This window comes from Penaeus monodon, chromosome 1 (assembly GCF_015228065.2).
Source record: "Penaeus monodon isolate SGIC_2016 chromosome 1, NSTDA_Pmon_1, whole genome shotgun sequence".
In the NCBI taxonomy this organism is placed as follows: Eukaryota; Metazoa; Arthropoda; class Malacostraca; order Decapoda; family Penaeidae; genus Penaeus; species Penaeus monodon.
This window is the reverse complement of record NC_051386.1, coordinates 48690091-48708269: the sequence shown is the minus strand read 5'-3', so window position 1 is coordinate 48708269 and position 18179 is coordinate 48690091. Positions and strand designations below refer to the sequence as shown.

The following is an 18179-nucleotide window of genomic DNA, read 5'->3' as shown; positions in this document are numbered from 1 at the left end:
ACGTGGGTTCTGTCTGGCCCCTGGTCCGCTTGTCTTAATTGTGTTTTCTTTTGGGATCTTTGGGTGAGTACGGTGGGTCCCCAGTTCCTTTCCCGGTTTTCCACCCCCCCCCCCCCCCACACCCCCCCCCAAACCCCCCCCCACACCACACAACCCACACACACACACACACCCACACATATATATATAAAATTTATTTATATGTTTGGTGTTGTGTGTGTGTGTGGTGTGTGTGTGTGCTATATATATTAAAATTTATATTATATATTTAAATTTTATATATATATTTTTTATTTTTTTTTATTTAAATATTTTATATTATTATTAAAAAATTATAAAATATATATTTATTATTATTTTTATTATATTAAATTAAAATTATTCTATATTTTATTTTTATATTATTTTTTTTTTTATTTTTTATAATATTTTTTTTTTTTTTATTTTATTAATTTTCTTCTTTATTTATTTTCCTTTTTTATCTATTTATCTTATATATACTTTTTCCTTTTTAATCCTTTTCCTTTATTTATTTAAAACTTTTTTTATTTTACTTATTATTTCTTTATTTTATTATTTTTTTCTATTTTACTTAAATTCTATTATATCTTTCCCCATTTTCCTTATTTACATTTTTCTTTTCTATTTCCCAAATTCTATTCTTTATACATATTTACATTTTCTATTTTTTACCTTTATTATTTTTATTATTACATATATATTTTATATATTTATTTTTATTATATTTATTATTATTAATTTTTTTATATTTATCCTGAAAAAAATCATAAAAAAAACGTTTTTGTTTAAATGGAAAGATAATGAAATGGGGTCTTTTATACTGAATTTGTGTTCATCATTTTCATATTTATCATATGTGTGCCGACTAAATACTTGAACATCTTTAAACCAATATCAAAGCTGTATAAAAAACTGGAAACACTCTAATGAAATAAAATTGAAAAGAATTTATATTTCTAATTCTGATCCACCATGATCTACCAGTGTGTCTATCTATCAGTCTATCTAGACGCATATATAGTATTTCTTTCTTTCTTTCATCATTAACTATTTAATTGTAATTTTAGTGGAAAGTAAGATATAACAGTTGTAGAATTTGTAGTAATGAAAGCTTTAAACTAGGCACAGGACACTTTTTCTTTTAACAGTGCTATAAAAGTTTCTATATTCAGACACATTTCTATCAGACTCTTACTGTGGATGTTGGCCTGCCGCGGAGTGAATGACCTTTGAACTTTTTGCCATATTAATCCCCAGAGCTAGTCATTAGAGCATTCTGAACTGAAGAAGTAAAAAGGGAAGAGGGAGAAGAAAAAGTGAATTTTGTCTTGTCATTCACCAAGAAGAGTTGTATACCTCTTAGAGATAGGTACTGGATGTGGCAGAATTTGTTATTTGTTGTTATGAAATGCATTTAGGTCAAGAATATAGTCAGCACTGATAAGGAAATTCTGTAAGCTTTAGAAATATTTGTTACAAGGTGAATTTTGGTACTCATTTATCACTTACAAATATTCTGGTTACCATCAAATTCAGGAAGGTAAATGTTTTATACAAATGATATATAGACAATTAATTATTTATTTTTTATTTATTTATTTATTTATTATTATTATTTTATAGATTTTGGAACTGACCCATTGGATCCAGGTGATCTGACGACCATGTCATGAAAAAAAATTGACTGAGGGCCAAGTGATGGGAATATGCCACCATGGAAAAATTTTGACTGAAGGGTTGCAGGAATTACTGTCTGAAAAAATTTTTTCTGAAAAAGGGGGGGGTGTGCATGACTTGCCACACATGCTCAAAGCTCTTGGGGGGTGATTAAACTCAGTGAGCATTTAGGAATGGGCTCTAGCATTATTTCCATTGGTAAACAAGTATGGAGTGTACCATCCATAAAGCATGGCTGGAAGACCACTAGCTGCAGGGAGGACACTCTTTCAAAGTATCCTATTCCTACCCAGCATGACTGGAAGTACAGGATGGTTTACGGAAAATTGAGTATTACGAAAAAAAAATTGCACCAATGACAAAATGTTACTTATTGTTATTTTTATTGCACAGAGTTATATATAGACTTTGTAGAGAGAGGATACAAAGTGCAAGGTAAACAATCTGTTACCATTGTCATACAGCATATCAAATAAAAAATATATGTATATTGGAAAATGGCAAAAAAGAAAAAAAGATTATGCATGAAAAAGGTAATATAATAACCTTGCAAAGGGGAGGTGATAAATCTTGATACCAAAATACAAGTTTTGGGGCTAGCCCACAAACCCCACCTAGGTGGGTTTTCCTCTCAATAGCCCACGACCGTTGGGGCACCTTGCAGAACCACAGGGGAAGAGGAAAGTTAAAATTTGGTTATCATTAATTCATCCTCTCTAATTTAATTCTCCTTATTCCAGATGTGTATTATGGAGGGGAAGCACTTTCAGCAGACCAGCCTCAAAGTTTAACATGTCCATTTTGTGGGAAAATGGGCTATACAGAAACCTCTCTCCAGGACCATGTTACAGCAGACCATCCGGACACAGCATACGAAGTGGTAAGGGATACCTTGAAGATTATGGTTCTGATAATTTCTGTACTTATTGCCTTCAATTTTTATACCATTACACAGGCTTTGGTTGATGACAATGTTATATAAATTGAACATAGTGAACTTGAAGAATCATTAGCTTATCAAGATTCATGATGTTTGTGAATGGACAGATTCTGCCTTTAGTTAATGAGTTAATGTCCTAGGAAAATATCATGGTGAAATAGGATGAAGATTGCTTCTCTCTCTTTCTCTCTCTTTTATTTGTTTTTGCTGTAGTTTTCCCAGTTTATTACAACCAGATACCCCTTTGGGCTACCCAACCGAGGGCAGGCGGGTCCTAAACTGTGATCTTTATAGTGGAGGATCAGGGGCCAGTCTTCACGTATCCCAGCCAACTACAGCACCCCATTTTTATGCCCATGTTAAGGCAGAAATAGGTGGTTTATAGTGTGAATTGTCATACAAAGTCTTAATCATTTTTTGGAAAAAGTGTTTGTGCAGTTGATTATTCACATTTATAAATTAACCCAATTGATGCTGTTTAATCAGACTGTCCACTGGCATTTTCTTTTATATACTTTGTTTGCACAGATATGGCTCTACCAGTGCTCAGCCACCAAGAGCCAATTAGTAAGCTTATGTGTTACCAGGTGATTTTCTTTTCCTTGAATTTTTGGATTTTTTTTAAAAAAAGTTTTAAATGATGTTAAAGTTATTTTAAATACTAAAACATTTAAGAATAAAAAGAAGTTTTCCAATAAAACAAAGAAAAGGGTAAACATGTGAGCTAAGTAGGACTAAGTAATTGACTTCTTATTGATTAACCCAATGACTCTGGGTGGTTTCCCCGATACGAAAGCCCTCCCTCCTGGGCTGTATTCATAGTGGCCCAGGTCCTGCTGCCGGGATCATGTTGGCACCCTATGTTCGTGCTGATCATCTGCCCCCAAAAAAGGGACCGTTGCCCATGGCCTGTAAACCCCCACTCTAATATAGTCCCATGTAGGGACATCCCCCCTTTTTTGAAGGGTTAAGCATTTGTAGAGCCATCTATGTGTAAACACAGCCAATAAATAAAAAGACGATGGAAATGGCTTGCAGTCTTGACATCCTGTCAACAATGGATTAATAGAAAAATAATTTCCCAATTGATGATGATTATCAGTGTATCAGTCCTGCAAGTTCGGCTCATCTAATGATATAATGATCTACTACTTATAAGATTCTCATTTTCTTTTGAACAGGTGTGTCCAATATGTGCATCTGTGCCAGGGGGAGATCCCAATCATGTTACAGATGATTTTGCTGCTCACCTCACGTTGGATCACCGCTCAGGGGCTCCCAGGGACCTTATATCCTTTTATGCTGATTGCTTTGAAAAAGACTTACTTTCATATTTATTTCTCTGTATGTATTAGAAAAGCGATTGATGTAATTTTGCTATTTTTCTTCTATGAATTTGTTTCAGAGGTAGATCTGACTTGCTTTGTTGATTATTTATTGAGTAAGATTTACAAATGGTACATGAGCACATGCAGACATATGTAATGCTGACTCATATATGCCTTTACGACTGTCATATGCAGCAGATAAAAAAAAAATTTTCTTGTTCCACTTGGTTTTTCTGGCTGGTAGGCACAACAGCACCAGCTGATCCGATAGGTCAATGCCTTACATGTCATTGTTGTTGGAAACCACAACTTCGGGCTTTGACCTCTTAACCCCTCAGTGGTTGAAAGGCAGGGTGGTGACCTTGCTGGTGTGGTTGATGGAAAGCATTGTCACCAGACGCTTGTCCACCCACTTAAAGAAGAGCATTCCAGTCAGTGTACTCTCGAAATGATGTGTCTCCGGCGCAGCTGCTGCAGGTCCAAAAGCATGCCCTTGATGTTGGTATGGACTGTACTAACAACGCTGGTCTTCTGGGCCTGCAGGTACTGGAAAAGAGCTGGGGAGGAATACCATTTGTCTGTGTGCAATTCGTATCCCTTGTCGAGCAGATCTTTCTCCTCCGTCAGGTTGATGATGATCTTCATGCTAGTGGGGAACTCTCTGTGATCTTGCCCTGTGTAGATCTTGAAGGCCTCCATATACCCTTCCTCAGAATTGTCAGATGAGCAGAGATTGTAGACCTTCAGGCCCTGCCTTGCCCGCTTGTATGATGACGCCCCTTGTTCAGTCATGATTTTTTGGGGGAGAGAAAAAATGAATCGGAAGCGATCATCCAGGACATTGAGCACCAGTTGTAGCTTCCGCAGTCAATCTTCTGCATCGTGCTCCTCCTTGTTGTCTGTAAAGTGGAGCCCAGAGGTCAAGGCATCGAACTGATCCCTGGTTTTCATCTTCATAATACAGCCAAAGATATCATGGGATCAGTGGACCAGAAGTCTCTCACATAACACCTTGATCGGAGTCCCTTAAGGAACAAGTGGAGCTTCCACTCTGTCGTGCAGTCCTATCTCTTCATGTGTGAAGAGGGTGTTCAAGGATGTTGTTGGACGTAATTGCAAAAAAAAAAAAAAAAAAAACTTTGAAAGAGGTGGAAACATGAGTTCTCTGTAAAATATTGATGCTGTGCAGAAACACAAAGTAATATGTCAATATGTCTGCAGCTATGTGCATGGCTATGTGCATGGCTGGCAATATGAGTGTAAGACAGAAAAATAGTTTTTGGTTATCATTGCTTTTTCACTTGTTTAGCCTATTGGATCTGGAAGAAAAAAATTTGGTTGAGGAGCAGTTGATGGGAACATATTGTCATGGAAAATTGTTGTAGAGTGGCAGGTGATGGGAAGGAAGGAAGGAAGGCCTTCAGGAAGGGTCTCTCTTTTGAGCTCTTGCAGGGTTTCCACTGGTGCATGAGAGTGGAGTGTATCAGCTGTGAGTCATGCTTAGGAGAGGGCCATCTGGAAGGACAGGAATCTGTTCCTCTCCTCTGTTACCAGAGGTGCAGGGATTGTCATGGAAAATTTTAATGATACAAAAATATTGGAACGTAACAGATAACACATTGTTATTCTTTGTTACTGTTATTGCACAGAGTGTAAACTACCTGGGAAGATAATATGAAAATAGTCTAATTCCATATTGAGACAGCATAACAAACCTAGACATCAGAAAATAGCAAAGCAGCAAAATGTGTCTGCAGAAGAAAGGCTTAAAGGTATTGTAAAGAGGAAGCAAGCAGTCTTAATACCATATGAGCTTTGTGTGGGATGGGCCTACAAGCCACACACCTGGGATAGTTGACACTCAAGCTTAATGCCTGGATTTTAGTGTATGCTCAAGCCACAATGCACCCAGATCCAATAGATTAAGCCCTCTTGGTCTTATGTACATGTTTATCAATACATATATACATATATTTCCCCTTAACTCAATTTCTCACGATGAACCATCTGGATCACGTCATGGAGTACGTAGAATACCTCACCAGGGCCGAGGTATCGGGAGGGGCGTAGCTAGAAGGAATATGACGTTTGGGTATGTATGGTTTATTTTTATTGTTAGCATTTTTTGTGTTAAGGTCTTTTTCCCCTCTCTGTGATGGCTTCATTTTTTTTTTTTTTCATTCATAATGTTAGTTATTATTATTTTATACTGTTTCCCTTTTTTTTTTTTTTTAGCCTTTGCTGCTTCTGTTGTTTTCCCTTTTTGTTTTCTATGTTTTTGTAATATACTTTTACTTTTACTTTTTCCTTGTATCTTTTTTCCTCCTCCTCCTCCTCCTCCTAATCCTAATCCTCCTAATCCTCCTAATCCTCCTTCTCCCCCCCCTCCTCCTCCTCCTTCTCCTCCTCCTAATCCTAATCCTAATCCTCCTCCTCTTCCTCCTCCTCCTCCTCTTCCTCCTCCTCCTCCTCCTCCTCCTCCTCCTCCTCCTCTTCCTCCTCCTTCTCCTCCTCCTCCTCCTCCTCTTCCTCCTCCTCTTCCTCCTCCTTCTCCTCCTCCTCCTCCTCTTCCTCCTCCTCCTCCTCCTCCTCCTCCTCCTCTGTTGTATATTAAATTGAGCTATATTAATATTATGTCTAACTTGGTATATAATTATTTTTTCAATTCATGTTGTTTCTTTAGGAATATATATTTTGTGAAATGTTTTTAATAAAATCATTTTGTTCTTGTCTTAAAAGGAGTGTCAGCAGTGGTCTGTTTTCCCCATCTTCACGCGAGTCGATGGATCCCATTGCTGAGTTACTCTCGCAGCTTTCGGGAGTGCGTCGAGCCACGGCAAGTGACAACTCCTCTTCTGCTGCCTCACAGCTGCAACAGTTGCAGATTCAGTTAGAACGGCAGCAGGTAGCAGGCCAGCCAACCAGCCAGGTCTTTAGATCTTTAGTGCTCTGCACTTGAAGAGTTACTGATTTTAATCCCTGCATCGCGTTTGAGCCTCTTGAATATCCTGTGGACCACGTACTTGCTGTAATGGGTGTTTTTAAACCCTTTCTGTAAAGGCATAATATCCCAAGTGTTCTTAGATGCCTTTTACCTGTTTCCTGCTGGAATGAAAACTCAGACATTTATTTATGCTTCAGTATTCTTCAGATGTAACTTAATTGGATTATTTGTCACAAAGATTAACAGTAAAAAATAACACTTGTTGTAAAGATAGGAAGCATTCTTATATATCTGTGAGGCTTTGTCAGTGAATGCAATGTAATGATGCAGAATGTCTAAAAAGTCTTTTGCTGTTGGCTAGCTTAATTGTCTTTTTTTTTTTTTTTTTTTTTCTTTTTTTTTTTTTTTTTACTTTGTAGAAATTCAAGATTTTTTTATATATATATATATATATATATATTTTTTTATAACAAAAACTAGAGTCAAGCATCTCCATGTAATTCTCCAAAATTATGAAAGATACCAGACATTAATTTATTATTTATATTGTGAAACTTTAAACAGCTATAGTGAGTTTTATACCTCATCCTCATCACTATTCCAGAACATGCTTTATTAATATTGATAAATTCTCAGTTATTTGATCACACCACATATTTGCAATTCTATGATGTGATTGAACATCCCTTTTGTTTACATGGAGTGCACTTCCTTGAATTTTTGTTTTTATTTATCTTTATGATGTGGCTGAATAGGGATTTTGTGTCTGCTTATCCTTTTTCAGTTTTTTAAGTCATTTTGTTGGACATGTCATCTTGCCTTTGTTTTGTGTTAGTGATAATCTCATGCTAGTCTTTATGTATATGTTTTCTCTCTCTTACTTTACATGAGTCATTTTTGTTTTACCTTACATGTGATGTACCTAGTATAAATTTCTTATTTCTTATGGCATTTGTTTTCCAGCATTTTTGACATTTGTTTTTTAAGAATCTATTCAATTAATACAACATATTCGCTTCACTTCGTAGATAGTTATGTATTTGCTGGGGTTAGTCATAGTTGTTCTGGTATTTTTTCCCCACTATGAGGACCCCATTTACCTAAGTGAAATGGCCCTAGTTATCAAGGCAGATAATTTCTATAGTCAGAATTTACCTAGAATGATACCTCTCGGTGTATGTTTGGGACTGAAGTGGCTAGTGTTTGGACTTCTCATTGTATTTGGTGTGTTCGAAGGGGATTTTCAGAAAAGTAAGAGCTTTAGCCCTTAAGTTTAACCCCACACTAACGGGTAACAGAAATCTCTGAGCGTAATAAGCTCTGGTGATTTCTGGCAACGGCTAGACACTGGGCATGGGAGTCTGCTACATGAAGCAGAACGTTCTGCTCCACGCGCTCTGGCATGTTGCCACACGTACAGCCGTACCCCACAGACCAAGCAGTATTTAATGACACTTGTACACATGACCCGTCCGGAAAAGGGTTGAGAAACAGGGTTGATATTGAAGAAAAGAGGCTGAGACCTGGTTTGATATCAGGTTTGTTAGATCTGTAGGCATGTACTAATCTAATGTGTGATTTTTGTGTAATATGTTTCCTTGTGTAATCATATGTATACAGTTAGTGATGAACAGAATTGCTTGCACGTGGGTTTACTGCCTCTTACAAGTCTTCTTAACCCCAATAACTGCATTGATAGTTTTTAGATTGGATTTTTTGTTCTCTTCTGTATTGTCTGTATCTTTGATATCTCTTATTCTTTTAACTTTGAAAATGGGTGGTGGTAACAAGTCATTGCAGACTAACTTAATGTGGTTTCTTTGTTATTTGATATATTTGACCTCTCAGTTTCAGTTAAATATGCTTTTGTTTAAAGTTTCTCTGTTTCTATTTATTTTCCATTGATAATGTTGTAGATTTCATTATGTTGACCTTAGAACAACTTACTAGATTCATGTTTGTTCATGTGCATTTATATTTATTAAGTAGGTAGACTGTTACTGTCAGTCTCACCCGTACTCTCAGCTTCACACTCACAATCACACTTTCACACCTTTACACTTTTACATTCTCACTCTCTAGTACTGTCCCTGGCACTCACATTCACACTGGCTCTCGCAAATACGCTGGCAATCACATTGGCACAGGTACTCATTCACACTGGCCCTCACATATACATTGGCACTGACTTATATCCTGGCACTCACTTATATCCTGGCACTCACACACACACTGGCACTCTCACACACACACTGGCACTCACACACACACTGGCACTCACACACACACTGGCACTCACACACACACTGGCACTCACACACACACACACACCACACACACACACACACACACACACACCACACACACAGACACACACACAACACACAAACACACACACACACACAAACACACACACACACACCCACACAACACACACACACCACACACACACACACACACAACACACCCACACACACACACACACACACCACACACACACACACACACCAACACCACACACACACCACACCACCCACCACACACACACACACCACAACACACCACACCAACACACCACCCAAAACCCCACACCACCAACACACCACACACCACATCACACCACTCACATGCTGGCACTTTTCACACTAGCACTCACATTCACATTGGAGCTCACATTTGCACTGGTACTCATTCACACTGTGTGGCTGTTCGTTGTGTGGGTCCAGTTTGTGGTGTTGTATGGTGTGTGGGTGTGTGTGTGTGTGTGTGTGTTTGCTTTTGTGTGTAAGTTTGCTTGTGTGTGTTGTTGTGTGTGTGTGTGTGGTGTGGTGTGTGTGTTGTGTGGTGTGTGTGTGTGTGGTTTGCTTGTGTGTGTGTGTGTGTGTGTGTGTGTGTGTGTGTGTGTGTGTGTGTGTTGTGGTTGTGTGTGGTGTGTGTGGTGTGTTGTGTTGTGTGTTGCTTGTGTGTGTGTGTGTGTGTGTGTGTGTGCGTGTGTGTGTGTGTGTGTGTGTTGCTTGTTTTTATCAGTGTTTATGTTAATGTTTTGAGTATGAGTGAGTGAGTGTAAATGCATGTGCTGAGGTGCACAATGAGACAGGATGTCACCACTTCCTGGTGTTTCTGGAACTTACACAAAAACAAAGATATCTCATAACCCCTGCCTTCAGTGAAAGGTGCAGATGTCCAGGCTTTGGTTTGAATAAAGCCCCTAGTGGAAAGAGTTGCCCTGGCCATGCCAAATCCATCTTTGTGAGAAAGTGTCTTACTGGACAGTAGAGTTGTTGCAGCCTGCATTGACAGTTAGAAGAGTCATTTTATTTATTCCTACTTTGGATGCAAACCGTGGCAATATTTACAGATGCTGTGCAGTTCCTTTTAATTTGCAAGGAACTGGAAATGTAATCAGAAAGTTCTAGTCTATAAAGAGAAATATTGCATATATGATATAAAGGTATTCATTAAAAGAAAACTTTTACTATATATATGAAACAGACATTAGTGAAAAAATGTTTTCTTCCAATTTAGTAAAGAATGTAGTCTCCCAATTCTGGATTTTTAATGTTGCTTTACCAAAAAAGGAAATATTAGCTTCCGCATTTATAGTTTCATAGTATGACAAGGTGAAAGAATGAATTCAGAAGTCCAGAAATTGTGCCTGTTTTCTCTGATTCTCCCTTTATGACTGCATTTTACTCTTTCATTGTCTTATTTTCTCATGTTTCCACTTTCTAATAGAAGTCTAATTGAAGGGAACCTTTTGAGTATACTACAATAAATGTCCAAAGTAGTTTGGCAAATAAGCCCTGCACCTAATCTAGCTAACTGGTAACTCTTTTATAAATGTGTGATTTTTGGAATCAGTACAGCAGAATTAAAGCAAAAGTGGTAAAAAACAAAAAAACAAAGGAGGAGTTATGAAATTCACTTGGTATATAGCCATGAAATGCATCAGTGTTATCTTAAGTCAGACCTCTCTAAATGAAATGAATGTTTTTGAAACAGATACTGAAACTTGAGAATGTCTGGTTGTAATAAGAAGGAAACTATAACTGTATCTTTCAATTATTTAACCCATTTTCAGTGGGGATATGCACTGTCCACTGCAGTTTCCTTTCAGGAATTTTCTTTACAGGTGGATGGCTCCTAGGAGTCAATTAGTAGGCATATGTAACCTCAGCTGACTCCTCATTTCTGTAATTTTTTGGATTTTTTTCCTAATACTGTTATTGTTATTATTGTTACTAACATTATTATAATTATAATGTTATAAACAGTACTGCTTGAAAATAAATAAATAAAGGAAAAGGGTAAACAGGTGAGATCAGATGTGTTTAGAAATTCACTCCTTAGTGACTTGGTACTTTTGAAACCATCTGTATGCTAAAGAAAAACTAGTAAACTAAAATCATAGTGGACATGGGATGTATGTACATGCCATCCCAAGACCATAGAGTTTGAGTGATTATTCTTGACCCTAGCCATTATAGAAACTGACATGTAAAATTTCACCTTTACTGGAAAAGCAGGAAGTTTTATTACTGATGCTAAAAGTTTGATAGGATTAGATTTTGTTCGGAATATGTAAAATCATAGGACCTATTTTTTTGTGTAGTGATTATAGATGTATGTAAAAATAGAAGATTGATGGCATAAAGAAGGCAATTTTTCTTTGGCTAAGGGAGGTTTGGTTTCAATTAATCATTTGACTTAGCTGTTAATAGCCATTAATTACAGTGGATGTTAGCATGAAAATTGTAAATTATTAATTAATACTTACCCCATTTGCTTCATTTGACTATGCCATAAATAACAAGAAAACCTTTTCTGTGGCTCATCTGGATATTAGCATAATATTGTAGCAATTCTGATACTCTGCTTTGGATTGTCTTCTATCATCACCCACAAGGTATTTAGGTTTTGATGCACAGGTTTACAAAGGGTTACAAAGGGTTGTAAGTGTGTAAATGATGGGTCTGTTTTCACTACATTTTTATTATTTATTTTAGTGACACTCTATTATTTTTATGTATTAATACTTTTTTCATTATTTATTGATGTATTTCATTGTATTATATGTTCATTTATTCTCTTTTTTTTCTAATTATTTATTTCCTTATTTATTTATGTTTAATTTACTGTTTGATGTGGAAAAGGAACATACAAATGTGAGAAAGGAACATTTCTTTTCTCATAAATGATCTATGCATAAAGAATGCCTGTTGTCAAATGTCGAATGCTCTGGCTACCATAGGATGAGCTGAACAAAGGATGAGTAGATTTTTGCTGCCAAGAACAAAAAATGCATGTAAACTATAAGGCTCACTTTAGATATTTATAGTTTACTTCATTTTTTGCTGAGGGAAAGAAAACAGTAGTAACTTAGTATCTTTGCAATTTTGTTTTAACTCCTTCTTCCCAAATGTTTTCCTCTTCTCACACATTGGCAGTAATGATTAAAAAAAGAAAAAAAACAACAAAAAAATCTTCCATCCCAAGTTCACGGAGGCAATGACTTACAGGCTGCTGGTCTTCGTCAGCAGTTGGAGCGACTTCCTAGACGTGGTGGAGGTCCCAGCACTGGAGGGGTTGGCAGCGGGGCAAGTGGAAGCGCATCGAATAGCGGTGGAGGGAGTGGAGGGGGCGGAGGGGGCAGCGGAGGGGGAGGGGGCAGCGGTAGTCACAGTGGAGTCATGGTCAACCTTGGGTCGAGCAGCACAGCGAATGTGGTGACGACCCACCACCAGCCTCCTCCGCTACTAGTCCAGCCCACATCCCACTCGCAACCACAGTCACAGTATCTCCTGGCAAGGTGAGAGAGCTCTTTGGATTAGCCATGTGTGCTGTGTAAAACCTATGGTGAACCTTTGGCTTTCCTGTTTGGTAGGATTTATCTCTCTCTCTCTCTTTCTCCTGCTCTTTCTCCTCCTGCTCTTTCTCCTCCTCATTTTCCTTCCCCTTCCCCTTCCCCTTCCCTTTCCCTTTCCCTTTCCCTTTCCCTTTCCCTTTCCCTTTCCCTTTCCCTTTCCCTTTCCCTTTCCCTTTCCCTTTCCCTTTTTTTATCTTTCTCTTTCTCTTTCTTTCTCCTTTTCTCTTTCTCTTTCTCTTTCTCTTTCTCTTTCCCTTCCCCTTTCCCTTTCCCTTTCCCTTTCCCTTTCCCTTTCCCTTTCCCTTTCCCTTTCCCTATCCCTTTCCCTTTCCCTTTTTTTTATCTTTCTCTTTCTCTTTCTCTTTCTCTTTCTCTTTTCTCTTTCTCTTCTCATTTCTCATTCTCATTCTCATTCCTTCTCATTCTCTCTCTTCTCATTCTCATTCTCATCTCATTCTCTTTCTCATTCTCATTCTCTTCTCTCTCTTCCTTTCCCTTTCCCTTTCCCTTTTCCCTTTCCCTTTCCCTTTCCTTTCCCTTTCCCTTTCCCTTTCCCTTTCCCTTTCCCTTTCCCTCCCTTCCCTTTCCCTTCCCTTTCCCTTTCCCTTCCCTTTCCCTTCCCTTTCCCTTTCCCTTTCTCCTTTCCCTTTCTCCTCTCTCCTCCCTCCCTCCCTCCCTCCCTCTCTCCCTCCCTCTTTCTCTCACTCCTCCTTCCCCCTACCCCTACCCCTACCCCTCTCTTCCTTTCCTTCCCCTTCCCCTTCCATCCCATTTGTGCCTGTGAGGATGTTTTACAAGAGATACTTTGATTTTTTTTGCTTCTCTCAATAGAAGCATTGAAAGTGTCTCTATTTGGTATAATGTACTTGGGGTTAATGTTATAATCTTTATTATCATAATTTATGTAATTTGTTTTTGTATTATGTAATACTTGTATTTGAACAAGTGTGTGCAGCCAATCAGAAGTTTTGTTATATAGCAGCATGATTGAATGTGCCATGGTAAGTTTTCCTTGGATGCATTCCTCATGAAGCTGGTTGATGTGAAGTGGAGACTCCTTTAATTTTGAATTTCTCCCTCCTCAGTCTATAATGATTTAGATTAAAGAAATATTAAGTAAATTTAAGATTGCCTTCATAATTATAAATGTATTTGTAACAGAACTGGTCTGTATGCATCTACTCTATTTGTGTTAGTAGTGTGGTGTAGAACAGATATTCTGTCAAAAAAAGAGTTTTTGATCTAATGAATTAATTTAATTGTGAATATGTAGCATAGCATGAATTAATTTCTTCTATATCAAGGGTAAAGTTTGATGTACTTTAGCTGAATTTTTATAACTCATAAGAAAGATTTTTTTTAGGGAATTAGCATAATTATTTTAGATAATTTGATATAATACAATGAATTTTCACAATTTATTTTTCCCTTATCATTTGTTTCTTTAGGCTTGGAGACAGTGAGAGTGAGACAGATACTGGCACTGGGAGCAGTGATAGAGCAGGGTTTGTCCAGGAACTGTTACTGTCCACCCTTTGCGACCTAAGCCTAAGCCACGGAGTCATGGAGGAAGGAGGGGTCCTGGCATCTACCCTTGGCAGGACAGGAAGTGAAATGTCACATGGGAAGGACTGTAGTAAAGGTGATAGTGAGAAGGCCCCGAAGGGTGTAGCATCATCAGACGTGTCGACTCAGACCTCTACTAGCACTCAAGTCCCCTCCAATACCACAAACACAACCAATACCCAGACTAACACACAGCTCCTAGCTATGACCCAGTCCAAGACCACTACTTCAATGAAGTCTGTCAAGGGGGCCAAGGGTGTTGTTGTAGCTCGATCTAGTCCGGCAAATCAGCAGCAGCAACATCAACAACAGCAGCAGTCAAATGGAGGAGGGGTGGTATCACGGCCATTAACAGGGACGGGAACGGTGGCCGTTTCTCCAGTGGGGGGCCCCGGGAGGGGTCGAGCGTCGGGGGGCTCAGTGTCCCCGGGCGCAGCCCGCAGGAAGTTAGTACGTGGAGTAGAAGGCCGCGCCACAGAGCCTCCACCACCTCACTAGTACCCGCAGAGTCTAGTCCAGCACCAGAAGGCCTTCCTGATGCCAACGAACCTTGCCCTTGCCACCCTTGTCCCTGCCACCCTTGTACCTGCCTGTAGCCAGCCAGACCAAAGAGGCAGGCAGGATTCAGAACTTACAATAAAGTTCTGCTAACAGTTTTGGCTTGGGTGTGAATGTATCAGTTAATGGATGTGGTTGGAAAAAGTTGTGTCTGGGTGTGTGTCTGGTGATGTATAGTCATTTGTGCCACAGTCAGTGAAAGTGATCAAGACAGCAAGAAGACAGGCTGGCTTGGCAGACTGGCAGATGAGAAAAAAGGGGGCCCCTGGTGCCAAGATGAATTAATATGTACATATTGCATGCTGTTTAAGCATGCCAGGTTGCTGTGTATAAAATATGTTCAGGCCTTCATAATACTGCATAGCTTTACCCTAACCAATCATGAAATCACAATATTGGCATTGTCCTCAGTACTGTTCCTTCCCCATCCTTGATAACCAGAATCACTCAGAACTAGTTCCTTTGTAATATATATTTCAAATTGAGTATTAGGTTTGATTTCTTTTTTTTTCTTCTTTTTTTCTTCCATGTGGTTTTTGCTGACATAAATAGATTTTGAAGATTTTTGCCCAAATAGTGTTTGGAATATTTACAAATTGTACTTTTTGTTGCAAATGATATAACAGTAAGTAATTCTTATTATAGAGCTTCACTTTGCTTTGGTAAGATGATAATGGGTCACTCTCTTGCAGCCTAGTGTGAGACGTGTTATAAAATAAGTTATTTGGAAGCCATACCATTTTTCCCCAGTGCTCTGAGAGCTGAGAACTTTTAAACTGAACTAGGATGCAGGCACATACAGTGCCACTTAGCTTGTTACCCATCATTTCTTGCCATCAGTAGTAGTTGGAAGCCATGCCAGAATCCACATGTAGCATTTTTTAGGTGAAATCACAAATGTTCTGTGACCCCCAGGGATTTTCAATTACAAGCAGTTCATTAGAAATTGCTTCAAAGTCACAATGATACTTAATCAATAACAAGTAATTCGATCTTAAGGAAGTGAAAAGTAATAAAACCTGTAATAAAAGAAAGCAACATAGAGAGAGGATGTTCCTGGGTGCAAGAAATGTCACTTTTACCGTCTCATGCTAGGCTGTCTTGTGATGTTTCATGGCACACTCAAATTATTCTACAGATGGATGATCATAAAAACCAAGAAAGTTTTTTTTCTTTCTTTTTTTTTTTTTTTTTTTTTCCTTTTTTTTCTCTCCAGATATACATCATAGCACAGATGAGCTAATATGTTTTAACATTTTTTGGGAATGTTTATGAATAAAAGTTGTATGTACTTTTAAGCTCATCTCTTTTTTTTATATATATAAAGAGCAGTTGTATTTTGTGACTAGATCAGCAATTTGGGCCAAATAGGTCAGCCTAATATGCATTTCCCAATCCGCAAACGCATGGAATCCAAGGTTATTGGAGAAGTACACGAGGCACACATTAGCGGACAATATATGTGGAAATGAAGGGTTTACAGTTGATATGGAAAATTATGGCTTATATTCTCTTCATTGTTATTGTACATTGAAATAAAAAAGAACATACACTGTAAAGCATTATTGAAAATAGATGTCTCTGATTACAATTTCTCATTTCTTTCCATGCTTCCTCTGATTGACTATTAGAAATCCTTATTAGATTTATTATTACCTACATCGGTGACAGGAATCAGAAATATATACTGTTGCAGATTTTATGCAGATTATTTATGCTATTGTTGTAGATATATAAGTATTTATGTTTTTATTGCTATCAGTTTGATCGTTGGTATCATAATGTGCCCTTGGGTATGATTATGATGTTAAAGTCTGTTATATGTGTTGGTAACAGTGGTAATAATCATTAGTAGAGAGAGATAAAGAACTGGTTGCTGATTTGAATGCCATATTCCTTAACTCTCATGGAATATAAATAAATCATAAATACTTTTGTTTATGGGAACGTGATTTAGTAAAGAATGCATTTATTTAATAGAGCTTAGCAAACTATGGACTGTCTCACCCTTTATGATGTGTTGGAAGTCTCAGTTGTAGGACTGGAGGATTTTTTTCTGGTTTATCAATAAATGAGAATGAGTGGCAAGGTTAAATCATTACGTTACATATTGGGAGACAATTATTTTAGGAAAATCCATATTTTTTTGCTTTTCTGAAGTTGAGATACTTAGTATGTTTGTATTTAAAATTGTTTTGATGCACAAACAATACAGTAGCTACTACATAATATGAAAGTTATGTAATAGTTTCACATGCAGTAGTAGAATGTTTTCTTCTGTATCTATATTGTTTCCCAAATACGTGAATCTAAGGAGCAATTAAGTAGTTAAGTGGTTCAGTTTAAGCTTACCAGTTAATTTCAGTCGCCAAATCACTGTCATCATTTTCTACCAACTGATGACTCTTCGTGTAACACATGATTTCAGTTAGCCTTGCATCAATGGTATTCCGTTATTTAACCCCATACCTTAACTGTTTGCAGAGGGAACAGCTTGCCAATGTGTTGACTAGATGAAAAAAGTAGTATTTCTATGGATGTTGATTTCCAAATGGTGCCTGTGTAAAGAAAACAGATGTTTGGCTGTGTGTATCTGTATATGCGTGTGTATCCATACATGAAATGCACATCCATTTGCATAAATATGTATATATTTATAATTCTAGTATACAAAGGTTTGTTTATACACATCTTGCCATTTAAATAGGGTCATAGAAATTTCTTTATGTAGCATTTGATAGTGCTTGGACCTCTCATATTATTTGCATGTTTCCTAGACTCCCACTTCATATTCACTTTCAAATATTGCTGTGCACTTTAACATACTTGCAACAACTTTACACATAGAGGCAGTTGTGTTAATGTTTTTCAGTATTCTACCTAAAAAGCAGTTGTCAGGTTAGTTTCTTTACTTTTTTCCCCAGAAATGATGCCTTGTATGTGAATCCATCTCGTATAACCCATAAGCTTGTTTTCACATGGTGGACACTCGTTACTTTTTCTTAAACGGGTGCTAGAAGCCAGAACTGTATTGTTAATGCTGAATAGCAATGGGACATTAAAGCTGTATTAATTTATTGGTTTCAGTTTTGATTATCACAAATTGAACTTGAAAAGATACATAGTAAAATGGATTTCTAATGAAAGTGGAATATGTTGTTCTGAGAGTGACATTTCTCATTATTTTATTTATTTTTGGATTCCCCTTATTCCTCAAGAGGTATTACTTGTATATACTTTTTACAGAGATAACATTGTATTTATTCATTCAGGGTTTTG

General features: G+C 37.6%; 1 protein-coding gene across 5 annotated transcripts in view; it reads left to right on the top strand.

The window, feature by feature from the left end:
- The window catches only part of LOC119573310 (E3 ubiquitin-protein ligase KCMF1-like), a 38035-nt gene extending 20057 nt beyond the window's left edge, over positions 1–17978 (top strand). Inside the window, exons 3-8 of one of the 5 annotated variants that reach the window (XM_037920504.1) lie at positions 2439–2578; positions 3820–3927; positions 5964–6058; positions 6706–6802; positions 12448–12719; positions 14225–17978. In XM_037920504.1, coding sequence (XP_037776432.1) covers positions 2439–2578; positions 3820–3927; positions 5964–6058; positions 6706–6802; positions 12448–12719; positions 14225–14840 — 1328 coding nt within the window. In that variant the 3' untranslated portion in view covers positions 14841–17978. Of the gene's footprint in view, positions 1–2438; positions 2579–3819; positions 3928–5963; positions 6059–6705; positions 6896–12429; positions 12720–14224 lie in introns of all 5 variants that reach the window. The other 4 variants (XM_037920486.1, XM_037920477.1, XM_037920512.1 and 1 more) reach the window with 4 other exon arrangements.
- The last annotated feature ends 201 nt before the right edge of the window (positions 17979–18179 follow it).